The sequence below is a fragment of the Musa acuminata genome, chromosome BXJ2-9 (genome assembly GCF_036884655.1).
Source record: "Musa acuminata AAA Group cultivar baxijiao chromosome BXJ2-9, Cavendish_Baxijiao_AAA, whole genome shotgun sequence".
Lineage (NCBI taxonomy): Eukaryota > Viridiplantae > Streptophyta > Magnoliopsida > Zingiberales > Musaceae > Musa > Musa acuminata.
The window spans coordinates 40,321,565-40,340,303 of record NC_088346.1 but is presented as its reverse complement, the minus strand read 5'-3'; the positions used below and the strand labels follow the sequence as shown (position 1 = coordinate 40,340,303).

The 18,739-nt window shown below is 38.8% G+C and overlaps 1 protein-coding gene across 1 annotated transcript; it reads right to left on the bottom strand.

Moving 5' to 3' along the window:
* Positions 1–1,411: 1,411 nt before the first annotated feature.
* LOC103998561 (transketolase, chloroplastic) lies at positions 1,412–7,277 on the bottom strand. Its single transcript, XM_009420055.3, has 7 exons — positions 6,717–7,277; positions 3,912–4,002; positions 3,662–3,767; positions 3,281–3,563; positions 3,038–3,186; positions 2,807–2,960; positions 1,412–2,707 (listed from the first exon to the last, which is right to left on the bottom strand). The coding sequence occupies exons 1-7, from the start codon at positions 7,233–7,235 to the stop codon at positions 1,751–1,753; spliced, it is 2,259 nt and encodes a 752-aa protein (XP_009418330.2). The 5' UTR covers positions 7,236–7,277; the 3' UTR covers positions 1,412–1,750.
* Between the last annotated feature and the right edge of the window lie 11,462 nt (positions 7,278–18,739).

Below are 18,739 nucleotides of genomic sequence, written 5' to 3'. Positions count from 1 at the left end.
AACCCCGACGACGACGGAGAACGCCACCAACCCCCACCACCCAAAACCTTGCGTGGGAGAACCTACTTCATTTTCACGATGGAGCCCACTAGTGGTAGGTTGTTGGTGAACTAAAGTAGTGGGGACGGTACAGTTGGCACATTGTTGACTGACGTAAGTAAACGTAACCTAACCCACAAACTTGACTTCCCGATAATGACTTTGAACGGACTCAGATTGATGAACCACGAATCGGGCGCTGTGGTCCGTTTCGCTCCAGGTGGGTCCCATCCGCATCTGGTTTGACCCAGAAAGATTGATGAAGGCCACGTCACCCTTACCATTTTAGGGGGGACACGCCTCGAATACATCAGAGATCACATCGCCCCAAAAGTGGGCGATGTATATGGATGAACTAATCCAACCGTTATCTAAAAGGTTATCCAAAAAAAAAAAAAAAATCAAAAGAATAAAAACATATAAATAAATAGAAATGATTGTCATTATTGTAATCATCGGATAAATATACATTTCATGTTGAGGAAAATAGTATCATTCATTACTGACTTTTCTCAAAAGTACTCGACAACCCGAGCAAAGTGTTCGGACGTATAATAACAGAGATTCGGATGCATGATCGTTATGCTTTTTAATAAATTATTTATATTTGATGATGATGCAACTTTAACAGCGATGAATAATGAATAGGGAAAAAGAAAATTGCAAGATGGAAAAACATATATCGTTTTGTTAATGACTAAAATTACCTTCTGGGAAGGGAATTTTGCTGGGCATCTAATCCTTTCAACCTTGTTTTCTGAATCGTTTTATTTTCTAATGAAATTAATATATCTTTTTGTTAAAAAAAATAATATTCTTGTCAAAAGAAAATAAAGAAAAAATAATCAGGAACTTGAACGACCAAATGAGAAAGGTTTTCTGTTTTATTATTTAATTTTTAGATTGTATAATATATTATTTCTTATAGAAATTGATTAAGTAGTTTTGAAAAAATTATAACCCTTGTTGCAATGTTTTTCCTTAAAAAATTATATGGTTCTCCTAGATTTTATTTGAAGCATTTTTAAATTTTATGAGTATTTTATTCTATGATTATATTATTTATATTAAAGATTTATAAGAACTCTTATTATTATTAGAATGTATGGTTTATTATTTCTCTTGAAAGCATATTATAATATGATCCTTGTCTAAAGAGTTTCCAAGCTGAAATCAGCCTCCTTGAAAGGTTCACAGCAAGCTCCCTATTCTTTCAATCATGTCTTCAGGTTAGAAGACACCACAAATAATCCTAGAAATATAGCTGCAACATATAAATATATAGCAAAACATAGTATGAAGTTACCCCCCATTTTAGAGGCTCTTTTTTGACATAGCTGCAGATGTGCCAGACAAAAACCACAAAACAGAATGATAAAATCAATTTCATCAAGCATTTATAGATGTGACCAGACTCTTACAATATTCCAACCATGAAACCTAAAACAAAATCTGGATGTAACAGGACTTCAAAAAAGAGTAATTACTCTCCTCAATAGCACTTTGTTTCATATGACAATAGAGTTTGATGGAATGTCAACTGCAGCAAATCAAATAAATCAGACGAAATCGGCTAAATCCGAAATTACAGAAAAGATCTCAATGACATTTTATTATAGGCCGAATGCCAACATTCAATTTCTTTAGGCACTCATCTTTCTGAGCCCTATTAGCCAGGAATTGCCAGAACATAAAACTGATATGTCAAATATCACAGAGATCTGGCTGTTGCAATGATGTTCTCTGCTGTTATACCGAATTCCTTGTATATTCTCCCAGCTGGGGCACTTGCACCAAACCGATCAATCCCGATCGCCTTGCCCTTGCTTCCGACAAACTTCTCCCACCCAAGAGTGGTGCCTGCTTCGATACTAATCCTGGCAGTGACAGAAGCAGGGAAGACACTCTCCTTATATTCATCTGATTGCTCGTCGAACAGCTCCCATGAAACAAGAGATACTACACGGACCGTCTTCCCCTCCTTCCTTAGCTCATCAGCAGCCTTGGCAGCTATTTCCAGTTCTGAACCAGTGCCCATAAAAATGAGATCTGGTCTGTTGCCGGATGAGTTGTCCGAAATAATGTATCCTCCCTTCTCAACTCCTTCAACAGATGTTCCTGCAAGCTGAGGAAGCTTCTGCCGGGAAAGAGCAAGGACTGATGGCCTTTTCTTGTTGAGCACAGCAACCTTGTATGCTCCAGCAGTCTCATTTCCATCAGCTGGACGGAGCATTAAAATATTTGGCATGGCTCGGAAGCTTATCAAATGTTCGATAGGTTGATGGGTGGGTCCATCTTCACCAAGTCCGATAGAATCATGTGTCATCACATAGATAACTCTTGCCTCACTCAAGGCTGAGATCCTCATGGCAGCTCTCATGTAGTCAGTGAAGACAAAGAAAGTGGCACAATAGGGGAGAAGACCAGGGCTGTGGAGGGCAATACCATTACAGATGGCACCCATTCCATGTTCTCTAACACCAAAACGGACATTTCGTTCCTCAGGAGTGCCCTTTTGGAAGTCACCAAACGTTTTCAATAAAGTCATATTGGAGGATGCAAGGTCAGCACTGCCACCAAGAAAACCTGGGAGTACTTTGGCAAGTGCATTCAAGCACTGCTGTGACAGATTTCTAGTAGCATCAGCAGGACTTTCAGAAGTATACGTCTGGAAAAGGGCGAAAAAATGAGAATAGTTAATATCTACCAACTTCAAATATGGTGTTACTATAATAACTTAAACCTAAGTGGAAAATGAGATATTCACCGGAAGAGCCGTCTCCCATCCAGCAGGCAATTCTCCCGATATGATACCTTTCAGCTGTGCAGCATCTTCTTTATACTTCTTCTCATACTCTGCGAACTTGGCATTCCATTCAGCTTCAAAAGAAGCACCTTCAGGAACATGGCGGCTCCAGTGACTGAAGACAAACACAACAATTTATTTTATGCATTCAATAATTCTATTTGATAAATAACAATAACAATATTTCCTAACCTCTTCACTTCCTCAGGCACATGGAATGGCTCATACGGCCATCCAAGGTTCTGTCTAGTTGCATCGACCTCCTTAGCACCCAATGCACTTCCATGCACACTATATGTGTTTGCCTTGTTTGGTGATCCATAACCAATGGTAGTAGTGACCTGCAGAAACTCAGCGGTTCATCAAGAATTTGATGCAGTCGATGACATCCATGATCACAAATTTAACTCTATAATGCAATTTAGGCAGACAAACCTTAATCAGTGTGGGTTTGTCTTTGACAGCCTTTGCTTCCTTAATGGCTGCACGGATATCATCATAGCCATTATTACCATTCTTAACCCAGATGGTGTGCCACCCAAGAGCCTCAAAACGAGCCATTACATCTTCCGTAAAAGCGATCTCAGTGTCTCCATCAATGGAAATGTGGTTGTCATCATAAAACGCGATAAGTTTCCCTAGGCCCCAATGCCCAGCAAGAGAACAAGCTTCATTTGAAATCCCCTCCATTTGACAACCATCCCCGAGTATGACATACCTATACCATTAAAATGTCTAGTGAGTCACGTACATAAACTTAGATTGTAACTAGTGGAATTCAGTCATCATAATGCAGACAGCATAAAGATCAGTTACGTGTAATGGTCCACAATCTCATTGTCAGGCTTATTGAAACGGGCAGCTAGGTGCTTCTCAGCAAGAGCCAACCCAACTGCATTTGCAACACCCTGACCAAGAGGACCTGCACCATTTAATGATAACAAATGGAAACCTTAATTTCTCTAACAACAATCAACTGGAACAGATAAAAAGGTTTCATTAACGATGAGAGAATTCATTCAATGTTTATAAGAGAACATATTGATTATCTATTTAAGAAGCAAACCAGTTGTGACTTCAATTCCAGGGGTTTCAAAGTTCTCAGGGTGACCAGGAGTTCTGCTGCCCCACTGCCGGAATTCCTTTATGTCTTCAATCTACAGACCAGATTTAAAATGTCAAAAACATATCATATAAGATGACCTGACACACAAGCATAAACGACATGATAAAATAGTGTAACTCAAATCTTCTTCTAGAGATAAATATCAAGATGTTGCAATACAAGAACAAAATATGAACAACATCATGTTGGATATGTTTAGCTACTGAAGCGAAATCAGATAAACATTACCCGGTATGACTCTATGCCCTCAATCCAATATTCCCTAATCATAGAGCTAAAACTTAATATAAACTTTATTTCCAGTAACTAAAAATGCATCCTTTTCATGTCTCACATGAAACAAACAAATCTTACTATGCATTTAAAAATAATAATCAACTATCGATCTCCACGCTTTCTAAAGCCTAAAACCTTTTCCTAATGCTGTGGATAACCTAAAAAAGAAAAAAAATTGAGATGAGCATTTTCAGCTCAATAAGGTTTATTTAAGTATAAACGGCAGATGCCAATGAATCTTACCATGTGCCATGCAATTAGTTTACAATATGATTAATGATGACAAATTAACATCAAGTAGAATACAGTATCAACATGAATATAACCCAAAAATAATTTTGCACGATAAAGGACATCATATTACTATACATAGGATCAGTTTGATCACTTGAGATGAAATGACTCCTCTTATGGATGTGAGGAATCATACCATAAGACACTCCCAACTGTTTATTCGAATGAAGTGGTGATCCACCTATCATGATGGAAAAAGACCCCATTTACAGATATGGGAAATCGTCTATAGCCACATACATCATCATATAACACTACTTTGTATGCTCATGTAGCAAACTTATACATAAAATGATTTCTTTATTATACAATAGATAGTTGTTAGGAAATAACATGGAAAACTTTCAATAGGTTATCAATGAGGAATTGAAGGATATTAAGGTCATTCAAATCATATAAAGAATCAAAATGTCACAATTAAATTATGATTTAATTCCTATAAATTACAATCAGGTTCTCAAAATATTACAATCAGACTTCCAAAAAAGACGATATTACAAATCAATCCTCAGGATTTTACAAATCAATCTTTAAATATTATGAATCCATACTAAAAAAACTACAATCCAGTTCTCGAATATAATGGATACTGGATAAGTCTGATAAAAAACGTAAACCAATCCAAATCAATTGAGCTCAAATAATTTGATTCAATTAAGCCAACTAGCAATATATAACTTTCATTAGGTTACCAACTTAGGTTGACCCATAAATACAAATAAAAATAATAATGTATAATGATCTATTTTGTTACTAGATAAGAAACTTGATTCACCAAAAAAGTTGTCTTTTTTACAAGTATTCATTTTTTTTTAATTCCTCCCTCCAATGCTTCCTTTTTCTTCTCTCCTTTCTTTTCTTTCCTCCCCTTGAATCTCACACTCCTCATCTTTTATTTATTTATTTTTTCTTATTCTGCTCCTCTCACCTTTCTTTTGAAACAACCCTCCTCCCATGCACTAACATGGCAGGCCTTGCAGACCTGCTGCAACTGACGGGTTGCTGCAACTCCTGGGGCCTGTTGCACCTTCGGAATGCTACAGCCTGCCCAGTTCAAGGCTGCAGGTTGGATTGGTTGCTGGCCCAGTTCAACACTGGGGGGGGGGGCCTTCCGGGCTGGCCTAAAGTAGGTTTTCCCCCTTTTTTGTCTCTACTAAACGATTTGAATGTCAACTTAGATTTTGTGTGGCTCCTTAAGGATCTTAGGATATCAGAAGGAAGGCCAAGACCATAAATAATCCAAGAAAGAAGATTAAGGAATCTATGACATTTGTTTAAAAAAAAAGACTTGGATTAGCCTCTACCTAATGTTTGTTTCTCCAAAACAGTTTTATGATGCCTTTTAACCAAAGATCCATCAATATCGGAAAAAGAATAGGTGACAGATTGATTTAAGATAAGGACGAATAAAGAAGAACAGTTCCAAAACAAATTTAGAATAAAAATATTATCAAAGAATAACAGGTCCCTACTTGTTTCCCTTTGAATGTTACTACCACCTCCTTTCCACTTCTGAGTTTAGTGTGGAAGTTTCTTGGTTTAGAATGGAGAGTTCAAGGGGAATTCATAAAAAAGGAAAACTCAAAGTCACTAATGTCTTCCAACTCTTATCATCTAAATGCATCATTCTCTTAACTAGATTAGGAAAACTACCCAAAAATCAGAATCTCAATTACCAAAATATATTTTTTTGCAAATATTAGTCAAAATCCAGGAATAACAAATCATGTTTGTGGAAGATGGAGACGACCAAGCAAATTTAGGTAATGGAAAGCTTTGAAAGTCTAAGCTGAAAACTTGAACTCAACTCCAAGAAAAAGAATAAGCTGCATAACTATGGAGCAATATACAATTAATTTTCCAGTAACATAAGCTAAAAGGAAAAAATAAATAAGAAGAGAGAAAAACATTTTGATAAAATATAAAAGACGATGAAAAAGTAACTGGTCAAAATCGGATCTTCCATCAAATCCAGTTGAGATCTGACTGCTCAGACTAATCAAGCAATTAAAGAGGTGAAGGAAAAAAAACAGGGGAAGAAGAAAAATCAAATTCCAGCCTTTCGTCCCACATAAGATCGAATGTTACAGGCAACAACACAAGATTCAGTCTATCATCGAGTTGCCACCTTTCCCGCAAACTAATCAGCAAACCCAAAGAAGTCAAAGGCCTCACCTTGACGCTATCGTAGCCAGCGAGGTGGAGCAGCACGTAATGAAGCATGCATCCATGGCCTGCGGAAAGAACGAACCGATCACGATTGAACCAGTACGGGTTCTTGGGGTTGTACTTCATAAACTCGTCGTACAAGATGTGGCCCATTGGAGCGCACCCCATGGGGAGCCCCGGGTGGCCGGAGTTGGCCTTCTCGACGGCGTCAATGGCGAGGAACCGGATCGTGTTGACCGACTTCTCGACAAGGGCGTCCGTGGCGGCCGCCTCGAGGGTCTCCACAGCCGCCGCCCTGGCCGGGCCAGCCCTACGGGATCGGAACACCGGCTGCCTCATGCGTAGGAAGCGGAGGGCGGAGGGGGACGACGTGAGAGATCGGCCGACGAGCGATCTAAGGGCATCGCCACCGGGGAGGGCAAGGCGGTGGGAATGGCTGGAGGAGGGGGAGCAGTGAGTGGAGACCGCGAGGGCCTGGGCGGAGGCGGAGGCGGAGGCGGCGACGGCAGAGGAGGAGGCGGCCATCGGTCGGTCGACTTCGAATTCTGCGGACTTCCTTGGTGAGGGCAGATACTAATAGAAGTGGGGACGCCAACGTGACGGGGAATGCGATGCGGATGGTGGATGATGAGCTCTATAGACGTCGGATCGGACGAAAGCTGAGATCCTGGCCGTCAGATAGGGTAGGTAGGTGACGAACTGCCTCGTGTTTCATTTGGCTTTCCTTGCATATCCAACGCAGGATCTTGTTAGCTGATTTGGAAGTGTTGGTTGTCATTTAGGTGTATTGAACCCCCAATTCTGCTCATTTAAGCATAAATCCTCCAAAAATTCAATTAGCTTTCTATACTACAAAAGAGAGAGAATGAAAATTTCTAGAATCCCAAAAAATATATCTCATATGTACTAGAAATCCAAAAAAAAAAAGAGAGAGAGAGAGAATCTTAGATAAGACTTCAATTAAAGCACTGATATAGTTTTCTATTAAGAATTGGATAAGATATAATGTGTTCTCAGTTACAACATCTTAGGTGGATCCCCAAAAGATATAGCGATATAGTTTCTTTATAGCACTACAGATGATAAGGCAGAGGATTTAATGAAAGAAAAAAAAACACACAAAGCATATTTTTTAGAATTAGATATTAAACTCCTCCCAAGCTATCATTTTCTTGATCATATATTCTAAGATTGCATTGGAAAAAATTAGTGCATCAAACAATACAAAATAATAAAGGGCAACCGTGTTTAAAATTATCTAAAAAATAAAATTAAAAGAGGAGCTTCGATGCAACTGCAAAAGGTTGCTCCCATTCTTATCAGATCATGAATAAATTGAAATAATTAGCTATGTGTATTATTTGTATTTGATCAAATTCATGCATGTGACATATGTTGATACGGTAACTATTGTTCTACGTATTTCTTTGTCATAATATACTTTTATCAACATTTACTAACTAGTATACTTGGCATACTCATTTGCATAAGTTAACTATTATTTTGGGCTCCCGTTTGTTTGGGTTTTTTTTTTTCTTTTATATGGAGATTTGAATCATAAAATTTCTTTATATCAGCTGAGGAGAACAAAGTTGTATGTCCACTATCACTCGTATACTTCTCAAAGAAGTTTCCATGATCATGCCATCTCTGGTTTACTGATGAAATCTGGAAACTGATTTAGATTCAAGTGCTAGTGGGTTGTTGCCAAATCAATAATTTGGGTCAAAATTTTCTTGAACATTATAATATATTGGCAATGACAAGTGTAGGTCCCTTGCAGTGTTCTGTAGCACTATAATTTACTCACAATGATGGAACATCTTCCCCAATAATTCTCATGGAGAGACTGTGGGAGCATTCCCCAATACGTTGAATGTGGCCATTGTACCACAACTGGGCCAGCCTAAGTATTATAATGTGAATTAAATGTTGCATTTTGACTCACTTCTCTGCCTACCACATGAATCAAGTGTTATATGATAACTCACTGCTCCATCTACCTTCTTGTCTACCTACCACATGAAGTGTTATATAATAACTCACTTGTCCACCTACCTCATGAATCAAGTGTTATGCAACAACTATTGTCCACTTACCTCATGAATCAAGTGTCATACAACAACTCCCTGCTTCACCTACCTCAACTGTGAGAGAGAGAGAGAGAGAAAGAGATAGATGATTGCGGAATATAAATCAATGGTTCCTGCCTAATATATTATGTTAGTTTGGCAAGTCCCATAATCTCACATCGGAAAAATTAGACTTGTTGTCTCGTCTGAAAACTATAAATAAGGGCCTGGGCTTTGAAGTCAGATGCACCACAGGCACCACAAGTGGCATCACAGATGCACCACAAGAAAAACCTAGGTGTTTGCTTTGGTTTAAGTCCATACTCAGAAAATAGTTTGGACTTATAGTTTGGTTTTTCTTGTTTAGTATTTTCTTGTGTTTTATGGCCTAGGAACATCTTCCTAAGGCATTTGTAATTGTCCCTCTTTTGCAGTAGTAATTTGCTTCTCTTTCGTCCGTGGATGTAGGTCAAAGTCAATTGACCGAACCACGTATATCTGGTGTTCTGGTGTTCTTGTCGCTTCTTTTATTCTTTCGCTTTATTGTCTTGTTGGGTTGCCAAAATTACCTTATGGTAAATTTCCTAGGGCTAGCTCTAACAAACTGGTATCAGAGCCTGGTTCTGGGATCTTTTGGCAACGATGACAATAACAAAGATTGTTGTCGAGAAATTCGACAGAAATGTCAACTTCGGCTTGTGGCAACTCAAGATGGAGGTCATTCTGGTTCAAGACGGAGTTGATTTGGTACTACAGGGAGCCGAGAGCATTCCAGATGATATGTCAAAAGAAGAGCTTGTGGGTATGGATAAGAAGGCCCGATCAAGCATCATTATAAATCTCTCTGACGAGGTTTTACGAGAGGTAGCTACGGAGACTACGGCTAAGAGCATGTGGGACAAGCTTAAAGCCTTGTACATGAAGAGGACAGTGGATAATCGTTTCTACTTGAAGCAGAGACTGTATATGCTTCGGATGATTGAAGGTACATCTATACTCTCGCATCTTGATAAGTTTGATTCTTTGGTTATGGATTTGGAAAATATAGATGCAAAAATTGATGATGAGGATAAGGTTTTGTTACTCTTGTGTTCTCTTCCCCAATCTTTTAAGCATTTCCGTGATAAGAAACAGTTTCATATCAAGAAATTAAGTCTGCACTGAAATCTAAGGAGCAGATAGACAAGAATATCACTGGGGAAAGTAGAGAGAATCAGGCTGAGGGTCTGGTTGTTAGGGGGAGAATGGATAAAAGAGAATTTGACAATAGTAGATCTAAATCTAGATCTAAATCCAGACATAGAAATTTGGAATGCAGATATTGTCATAAAATGGGGCACATTAAATCTGATTGCTTTAAATTGAAAAAAAAATTATGGATTTTAGATTCAGGTTGTTCTTATCATATGTGTCCAAATAGAGATTTGTTTTCCACATATGAATCTTGTAATGGTGGAATTATTTTGATGGGCAATAATGCCGCATGTGATGTTGTTGGTAGAGGTACAATCCGAATTAAAATGCATGATAGTATTGTGAGGACGCTCATTAATGTTAGACATGTTCCTGATTTAAAAAAGAATCTCATCTCTTTAGGCACCCTAGAGGCCCTTGGGTGTAAATACACAGCTGAAGGTGGAGTTATGAAAGTTTTTAGAAGTGCCCTTATTGTTATGAAAGCTTGTAGGTCTGGTAGCTTGTATATTCTGCAGGGAACTATTGTCAAGGTTCAGTTGCAGTTTCGTCATCATCATTGTCTGATTCTGACATCACCAAATTATGACATATATATTTGGGTCATATGACCGAAAAAGGTTTGAGCATGTTGAGCAAAAGAGGTCTACTTTGCGGACAGAGTATTGGGCCACTAGACTTTTGTGAACATTGCATTTTTGGAAAGCAGAAAAGAGTCAGCTTCACTTCTCCGGCAGTTCACAAAACGAAAGGTACTCTTGACTATATTCATTCAAACCTTTGGGGTCCAGCTCATGTTCAATCTAAAGGTAGTGCCAGGTATATGTTGACTTTCATTGATGATTATTCCAGGAAAGTTTGGGTTTATTTTCTTAAGCATAAAAATGATGTTTTTCTAACCTTTAAACAATGGAAGGCTTTGATTGAGAAGCAAACAGGTAAACAGATTAAGCGGCTTCGAACAGATAATGGCATGGAATTTTGTGAAGGTGATTTTGAAGAATTCTACAAAAATAAAGGAATTGCTCGGCATCGCACTGTTAGGATGACGCCTCAGCAAAATGGTGTGGCCGAACGTATGAACAGAACACTCTTGGAGAGAGCAAGGTGTATGATCTCAAATGCAATGCAGGGTTGACAAAAGACTTTTGGGCAGAGGCGATTAATATGGCCTGTTACGTTGTCAACCGCGCTCCTTCTGCAGCACTTAACTTTAAAACTCCAGAGGAAGTTTGGTCAAGTACTCTTGCTGATTATTCTGATTTTAAAATTTTTGGGTGCCCAGCATACATGCATGTAAATGAAGGAAAATTAGAGCCTCGGGCTAAAAAGTGCATTTTCCTTGGGTATGTTTCTGGGGTGAAAGGATACAGATTATAGTGTTCTGATCCCAAATCCCCAAAATTTATAATCAGTAGAGATGTTACTTTTGATGAATTATCTATGTTATCTTCTAAAGAGGATTCTACTAGTTGTACAAATGATAGTGCGTAGAAGCAGGTGGAGCTTGAGATTGGTAGTTCAGATTCTTTTAAGTCGAACTCTTCTACTCAAAGAATGCCAGTAGGTGGTCCCGAGTCTACTGACACAGATGTTCCAGAGGAAGAGCAATATTCCATAGCCAAGGATAGACCACGGAGAAATATTCGACCACCACAAAGATATACAAATTTGGTTGCATATGCTTTGTCTGTTGCAGAAGAAACAAGTGAAGTTGGTGAGCCTACTACCTACTCAGATGCAGTTTCTTATGATAATTTCGTTAAGTGGTTGATTACGAATAATGAAGAAATAGAATCTCTTCATCAGAATATAACTTGGGATCTTGTGAAGCCGCCTTCGGATAAGAAAATTGTTGGATGCAAATGGGATACCATTGTTGAGGGAAAGGTCCTTGTTCAGAAAATTCATACGAAGGACAATCCAGTTGATATGTTTACAAGTTCAAGAAGTGCTTGGACTTGGTTGGTGTTCATTGTTGGTGATTGCCCGTTGGGGCTTTTGTGAAGAAGGTGGAGCAAGTTTTGTTGGGACATGCCAAGGTGGAGATTTGTTAGTTTGGCAAGTCCCATAGTCCCACATCGGGAAAATCAGACTTGTTGTCTCGTTTGAGAACTATAAATAAGGGCTTGGGCTTTGAAGTCAGATGCACCACAGGCACCATAAGTGGCATCACAGATGCACCACAAGAAAAACCTAAGTGTTTGCTTTGGTTTAAGTCCATACTCAGAAAATAATTTGGACTTATAGTTTGGTTTTTCTTGTTTAGTATTTTCGGATGTTTTATGGCCTAGGAACATCTTCTTGAGGCATTTATAATTGTCCCTCTTTTGCAGTAGTAATTTGCTCCTCTTTCGTTCGTGGATGTAGGTCAAAGTCAATTGACCGAACCACGTATATCTGGTGTTCTGGTGTTCTTGTCGCTTCTTTTATTCTTCCACTTTATTGTCTTGTTGGGTTGCCAAAATTACCTTGTGGTAAATTTCTTGGGGCTAGCTCTAACATATTGGCTTAACAAATTTATGTTTAAGATGCTTGGTAAAGAATTTAGATGTTAATTTGTGAAGAGGTAGTTCGAGAAATTATAGAGCAGGTGAGAAGATGTTGAATTGAAGTACTAAGCAAATGTATATCTTGAGAAGAAGTATTAGTTGGCCTGGTGAGAGATTTGTTGGAGGGAGTTTAAGGTGTACTGATACGAAGCTAATGATATATGATTTTGGAGTGGCCCACATTCCTGAAGACCAATGAGTTTGGAAGGGAAAAGTAAACTTAATAAAAATGTTATGACGTGATATAAAGATTTTTTGAGTTCATTGATCATAGTATCGGAAGCATTATATTCAAGAGAGTGCCTTATGAAGATTTAAGACTTGGATCTTAGTATTAGCTTATGTGAAGCATAGGAGCATATTAGGGATAACATAAATAATCAAATATTTTGAGTTTTTGAATGTTTAAAATTTTCTGAAATAATTTTTCAAATAATGACTGATGTTATAGGATTGAAGTGAGCATGCGGTTAATAAGTTAGACTGTAGTTTGAAAGACTGCTGACTAAAAAGTTAGTGGCATAGAGGCTTGGTATAAAAGGATGAGATCAGTTTCAACTATAGGTCGATATTTTCATTCGGCGGAGCTAACTAGTTAAGAAATATGTGATAGTGACTTAAGATTATACTATAGGATAAGAGAGAGGTTTTTAGGGCTTGGTATTCACCTCCTCCATTAGAATAAATTGTTCTAATTATAAACTGAAAAAAATTCTCGATTAGCTTTCCAGTGAGTAAAGATTGTGAAGACTTCATATTTATGTTTGAGAGGATATAAGCACATATACTTAGTAAAGTAATATATGAAAATAATATAAAATCTAAAATTATAAAAAAAAATAGTTAAGATAGGGCCCTAGACATCGATGTAGATAATTTTAAATGGTTTAGAGCAAGATATAAAAGGTATTTTAAAAGATAGTTTATGACTTTTATTATTAAGACAAGCATTATATTATAATTTTACTTGATATGAAAGTAGAAGAGAGTAACGATAAAGTTATTGAAAAAAGGATAATGGATGATAAAGATGATAATACTATAGAGCAGTAACTAAAGTGAGAGTGGTTAGCTAGGTGAATTATGAAATTAACGATCACTCGTAAATGTTATCTTTATTCTGGCCTCTGACCAAAGATACTCCTGTGCTTAAATCCTTTATAAGAAATGAGTCAGGAAAGATTTCAGTAGAGGTATTCTTTTTATTTATAAAATTGAGAAACAAAAATAAGATTCATTTTAATGTGAGATGCAGATAGAACATCATCAAGTGTAAAAGTGGTGGTATGTGAATTAAGTATTGTAGAACTAGTGTGACTAATAAGGATTCTGTTACCGTTACTAATGATGATGTCTTCATTGACTCCATAGTCATTGTGGATAGATAAATTTTGCAGATCAAAATAATATAATAAGAAACACCGAAGTCCATAATCCAATTGTTTGGATGAATAATCGGAGTAGTCATGATATTTGCTTTAGGCCAATTGGGTAAAGCAATAAGCTTAGGTCGAGACTGACATACTTTTATTGTATGTAAAATTTTGTAACAAAATTGACATACAATTTTTTGTTTATTGTTATTAATAAGTTGCTAGGACTACTAATAGTTATTGAAGTTGTCACCTTGATTAAAAGGTTAGCAGTGTAATAGAGAATGATATCTCTACATATTAACCATGTGTTCAAGAGGCATATTAGTCAATCTTTTGTTGAAGTTATTGTTGCTTTCGTTGCTCTTTCTTTTGGATTTTAACTGACTTGAATTGTGATGGTTGGTTCTATCATCCTTTTTTCTCTTTTCAGATATGTTTCATGATCAATCAACTATCATATAGTTCTTCAAATGACATCCGATAAGGGTAAAAATGGCAAACAGTCTCAGGACAACGTCAGCTGCTCCATATGACGTCACGCACCTCGGAATTGATCAGAACGCTGATCGAGGCACATTAATATCCTGCAAAAGCCAAGTCCAACACGTTACGCCATCGCTACTGTCAGGAGTACCAGCCTGCCCCCTGCAAGCGGGCAGCTCAGGAAGCAAAATGCTTCCCTATAAATACCCTCTCGTTCATTAGAAGTAGGGAGGGAATACGCACAACCCCTACGAGGACGAACTCACACACAACACTTGTATGGAGACATCTCTTACTCCAAAACCCTCTCCACATCGCTAACTTGATCGTCGGAGGGGTTGGGCCGAGCTCCCGGCCCGACCTGTGTGCAGGTGCGAGACGGTGCCGCCTCTTCCCGGCGCTGCGGCGGAGCTTCCTCCCGACCCGACCTACCGACCCAACCTCCCGACCCGAACCACCGTGCTCGGCCGCCGGGAGACCCCGAGGAACGCCCTAGGGAGATCCCCGTCGTCCAGACCCGAACCTAGCCGTGTCGGCCCCGAGGCCACGGCTCAAAGTTGTTTCCCACAACAACATCAGTGAATCTTATGCTCGAATTATTGCTATCAATTCCTTGTATTCATTTCCTAGGTTATTAAGAGGATGGATAATAATTTTTTCATCACTCATAGAATGACTTATTAAAGTCAAGTCATTTATAATAATTTTTCTAGTTTACATATAATTAACAATAGTATTTTTCTTTTGTGTTGTTTTTATCAAAGTAGATAAGAGACTTAACATGTAAGTATGATTAACAATGATAGTTTGTAACTTTGATCATACTTGTATGCATACATATATTAATAGTGTTATAGAGCCAGCGACTGAAGCTTGAATTATCTATAGAATAAGATGATTTTATCATAACCAAAACTTATGATCAGGATTTCTTATTGGACTGGGTTCCCTGGCATTTGGATCTTTTTTTATGGATAACTAAGAGAACAATCCACGTAGCCTAATATATCATATCTAAAGAGAAGATTGAAGAATTATGCTTGTCAAGATGTATAGTTGTTGGACAATTCACTTGGATTATTTAAAAGGAATTAAAGTTGATAAATCCTGTATGTTGAGAAGAATTATTATTTTTTTATAGAAATAATAATTAGAGTGTTACATGTAGATAGATGGGTTAAGTTAGCACACATTTGTTGTGATTTGGTTGAAGTCCGTCATCTTTAGATTACAGTAAATGGCGAGAGGGACGTGGGCGCTCGGCCTGCGAACTCGAGGCCAGTCCACGACCGATAGATGGTAGTCACAGTAGGAGGATGGCAACAGCAGCAATAGGTCGACCCACAAGAGGAGGCTGGAAGCGAGCCGTAGTGAAGCAAGGCTTCGATAGTGGCACAGAGAGGTTAGTGTTCGCCACCGGCTCATGAGAAGATAGTTGAAGTCCGCCGGCTAATAGGGAGAAGTCGTCGCATGCCACGTCCTTGACCTTCTTCAAAGCAAATCACTGGCTTGCAGCAATTTGAAATAGGGAAAGTCTGCGCGATGAAGAATTGAGAAGGGGCACAGCGGCACAGCACCCTTCTTGCTTGTTCTTGCTAATTAATGATGACAGCTTGTTGTTCACAGGCTGTCTCCATAAGAGGAGAGAGCAGGGAAAGGGACAGCGTGGAACTCTGTCGGAGGTGATAGATCATGTCAGCATCATCGGAGGTAACAGATTAACGTCACCGAACTGACCAGATCTGTTGTGCCGCATTGCTGGTTGTAGATCTATGAGCAGTGTGAGAGATCAACAGCGTCAAGATGTGTCCGGTGGCCGACTTCAGAGTTAGGGAGCAAAGGCCCCGCGAATGTCGCTCCACACACGGCCGTCGCAGGTGGAGTGCAATCGAAGCAGTGATTTGGGGATAAGGAATGCCGCTGGAGGAGGCGAAGCAATAGCGAGGATGGAGAGCAATGCTGCTAAGGAAAGAAGCCCTAGTGAGGGCAGCGCTAAGGCGCCGCAACGGGAAACCGATCGCAGTAGAGGAAAGAAACTCAGATATAAAGAGGAATAACATTTGTATATGAACAAATACTAGAAGACCATAATACACAGTGAAATAAAATGGAAACACAATCAAACAAAACACCAAGATATACGTGGAAAACTCCTTCTATGTGAAGGATAAAAACTATGGGGTAAACTAGAGATAATCCACTATGAGAATAATGAATATACAAATCTCAATCTCTTGCCCAAAGCCTTAGCAACAACCACAAGAGAATAACTGGGATACAAGGATCACGTCACTGCCCACAATATCTAAAACCTCCCCAAGTAATCACAGTAAGAGTCTACTGTAGATTTGATCTAACCTGAGATGAGAACACTGCTAGATGATTAAGAACAGTCTCTCTGCGTTGTCCTTGTCTTCTTCCCTTTCTTTCTCTTCTTTTTCTGCCTTGTTCTCCTTCTTTTTGGAATCTCGTGACTATGAAGATCTGTCTCGTTGCTGCCTTTTTATAACCTTTTTCTGCTTCTAAAACGCAGTCACCATACCCTCCTAATCTTAATTAGGGCTAGGTTAAGAGGGGGTGTGGGCTGTGGGCTGTCCTAGCCTACATGAGCTGAATTTGGGCTATCAGCCCAACAACCTCCCCCTTCAGCCCATAAGGAAGGTTGTCCCATGACTCCTCAATGTGAAGCCATGCCGACCAACTGTCGGCATATCTCCTGTCTTTCTTTTGGTAAGGTCTTCGTCAACATGTCTGCTCCGTTGTCATCTGTATGAATTTTCTGAAACTGCAATTGCTTCTCTTCAAATACATTTCGAATCCAGTGGTATCTGACATATATATGCTTTGACTTGGAATGAAACATTGGATTCTCACACAAATGGATGACACTCTGGTTGTCACAATGCATCACATAATTTTTCTGTTTCAGCCCCAATTCTTATAAGAATTCTTTCATCCATAACATTTCTTTGCATACCTCTGTAGCTGCAATATATTCTGCTTCTGTGGTGGAGAGAGCAATACACCTTTGTAACCTGGATTGCCATGACACAGCTCCCCCTGCAAAAGTAAGTACATAACCTGAAGTGGACTTCCTCGTATCTATATCTCTTGCCATATCTGCATCTATGTAACCTGTTAACATAGGTGGTCCACCTTCAAAGCTTAAACAAACCTTAGAGCTCCCTCTGACATATCTAAAAATCTACTTCACTACTACCCAGTGCTCTTTGCTTGGATTTGCAAGAAATCTGCTAGTAACACCCACTGCATATGCGATGTCTGGCCTCGTACATACCATTGCATACATTAAACTTCCAACTACTGAAGCATAAGGAACTACATATGCAATGTCTGGCCTCGTACATACCATTGCATACATTAAACTTCCAACTACTGAAGCATAAGGAACCTTTTGCATTTTCTCCTTCTCCTCATCACTTGACGGACTTTGTTCTGAGCACAACTTGAAGTGACCTGCAAGAGGAGAACCAACTGGTTTTGCATTGCTCATACTGAATCTTTCCAATACCTTCTTGATGTATTTCTTCTATGAAAACCAAATCTTCATGTTTTTCCTATCACGAGAAATCTGCATGCCTAGTATTTGCTTTGCTGGCCCCATGTCCTTCATTGCAAAAGACTCACTCAGTTCCTTCTTCAACCTGTCAATTTTAGACATATCTTTCCCAAGAATAAGCATGTCATCAACATAAAGTAAGAGAATAATAAAATCCTCACCAAACCATTTGATGTACACACAATGATCTGAAGCTGTTCTTTTGTATCAATTTTCTGTCATAAATGAATCAAACTTTCTGTACCACTGTCTTGGAGCTTGCTTTAGCCCATACAAGCTCTTCTTTAACTTGCAGACAAAATTATCTTTACCTTTGACTTTGAAGCCTTATGGTTGCTCCATATAAATTTCCTCCTCCAAATCACCATGAAGGAAAGCTATCTTCACATCTAACTGCTCAACCTCCAAGTCCTGGCTAGCAGCAATACCAAGAGCAACACGAATAGAAGACATTTTAACAACAGGAGAAAATATCTCTTCAAACTCAATACATTTCTTTTGACCAAAGCCTTTCACAACCAATCTAGCTTTGTACTTTGGTTGAGAACAATATTCTTGAGTCTTCAACTTAAAAACCCACTTGTTCTTCAAGGCCTTCATTCCATTTGGTAGCAGCACCAAATTATAAGTGTGGTTCTTCTGAAGAGCATCCATCTCTTCCTGCATAGCAACTAACCACTTCTCTTTCTGCTCACTTTCAACTGCTTCCTGGTAACTCTCTGGTTCACCTGCATCAGTAAGCATCACATACTTATCTGTAGAGTATTTTCTG

What these genes read in the sequence shown, in the direction of transcription:
- LOC103998561 (XM_009420055.3), bottom strand. Translation starts at nt 7,235, where the DNA reads ATGGCCGCCTCCTCCTCTGCCGTCGCCGCCTCCGCCTCCGCCTCCGCC. An exon ending in GTGCCTGAGGAAGTGAAGAG is followed by an intron (nt 2,961 to 3,037) that starts GTTAGGAAATAT and finishes GTTTGTCTTCAG; the next exon opens with TCACTGGAGCCGCCATGTTC. An exon ending in GATGGGAGACGGCTCTTCCG is followed by an intron (nt 2,708 to 2,806) that starts GTGAATATCTCA and finishes GCCCTTTTCCAG; the next exon opens with ACGTATACTTCTGAAAGTCC.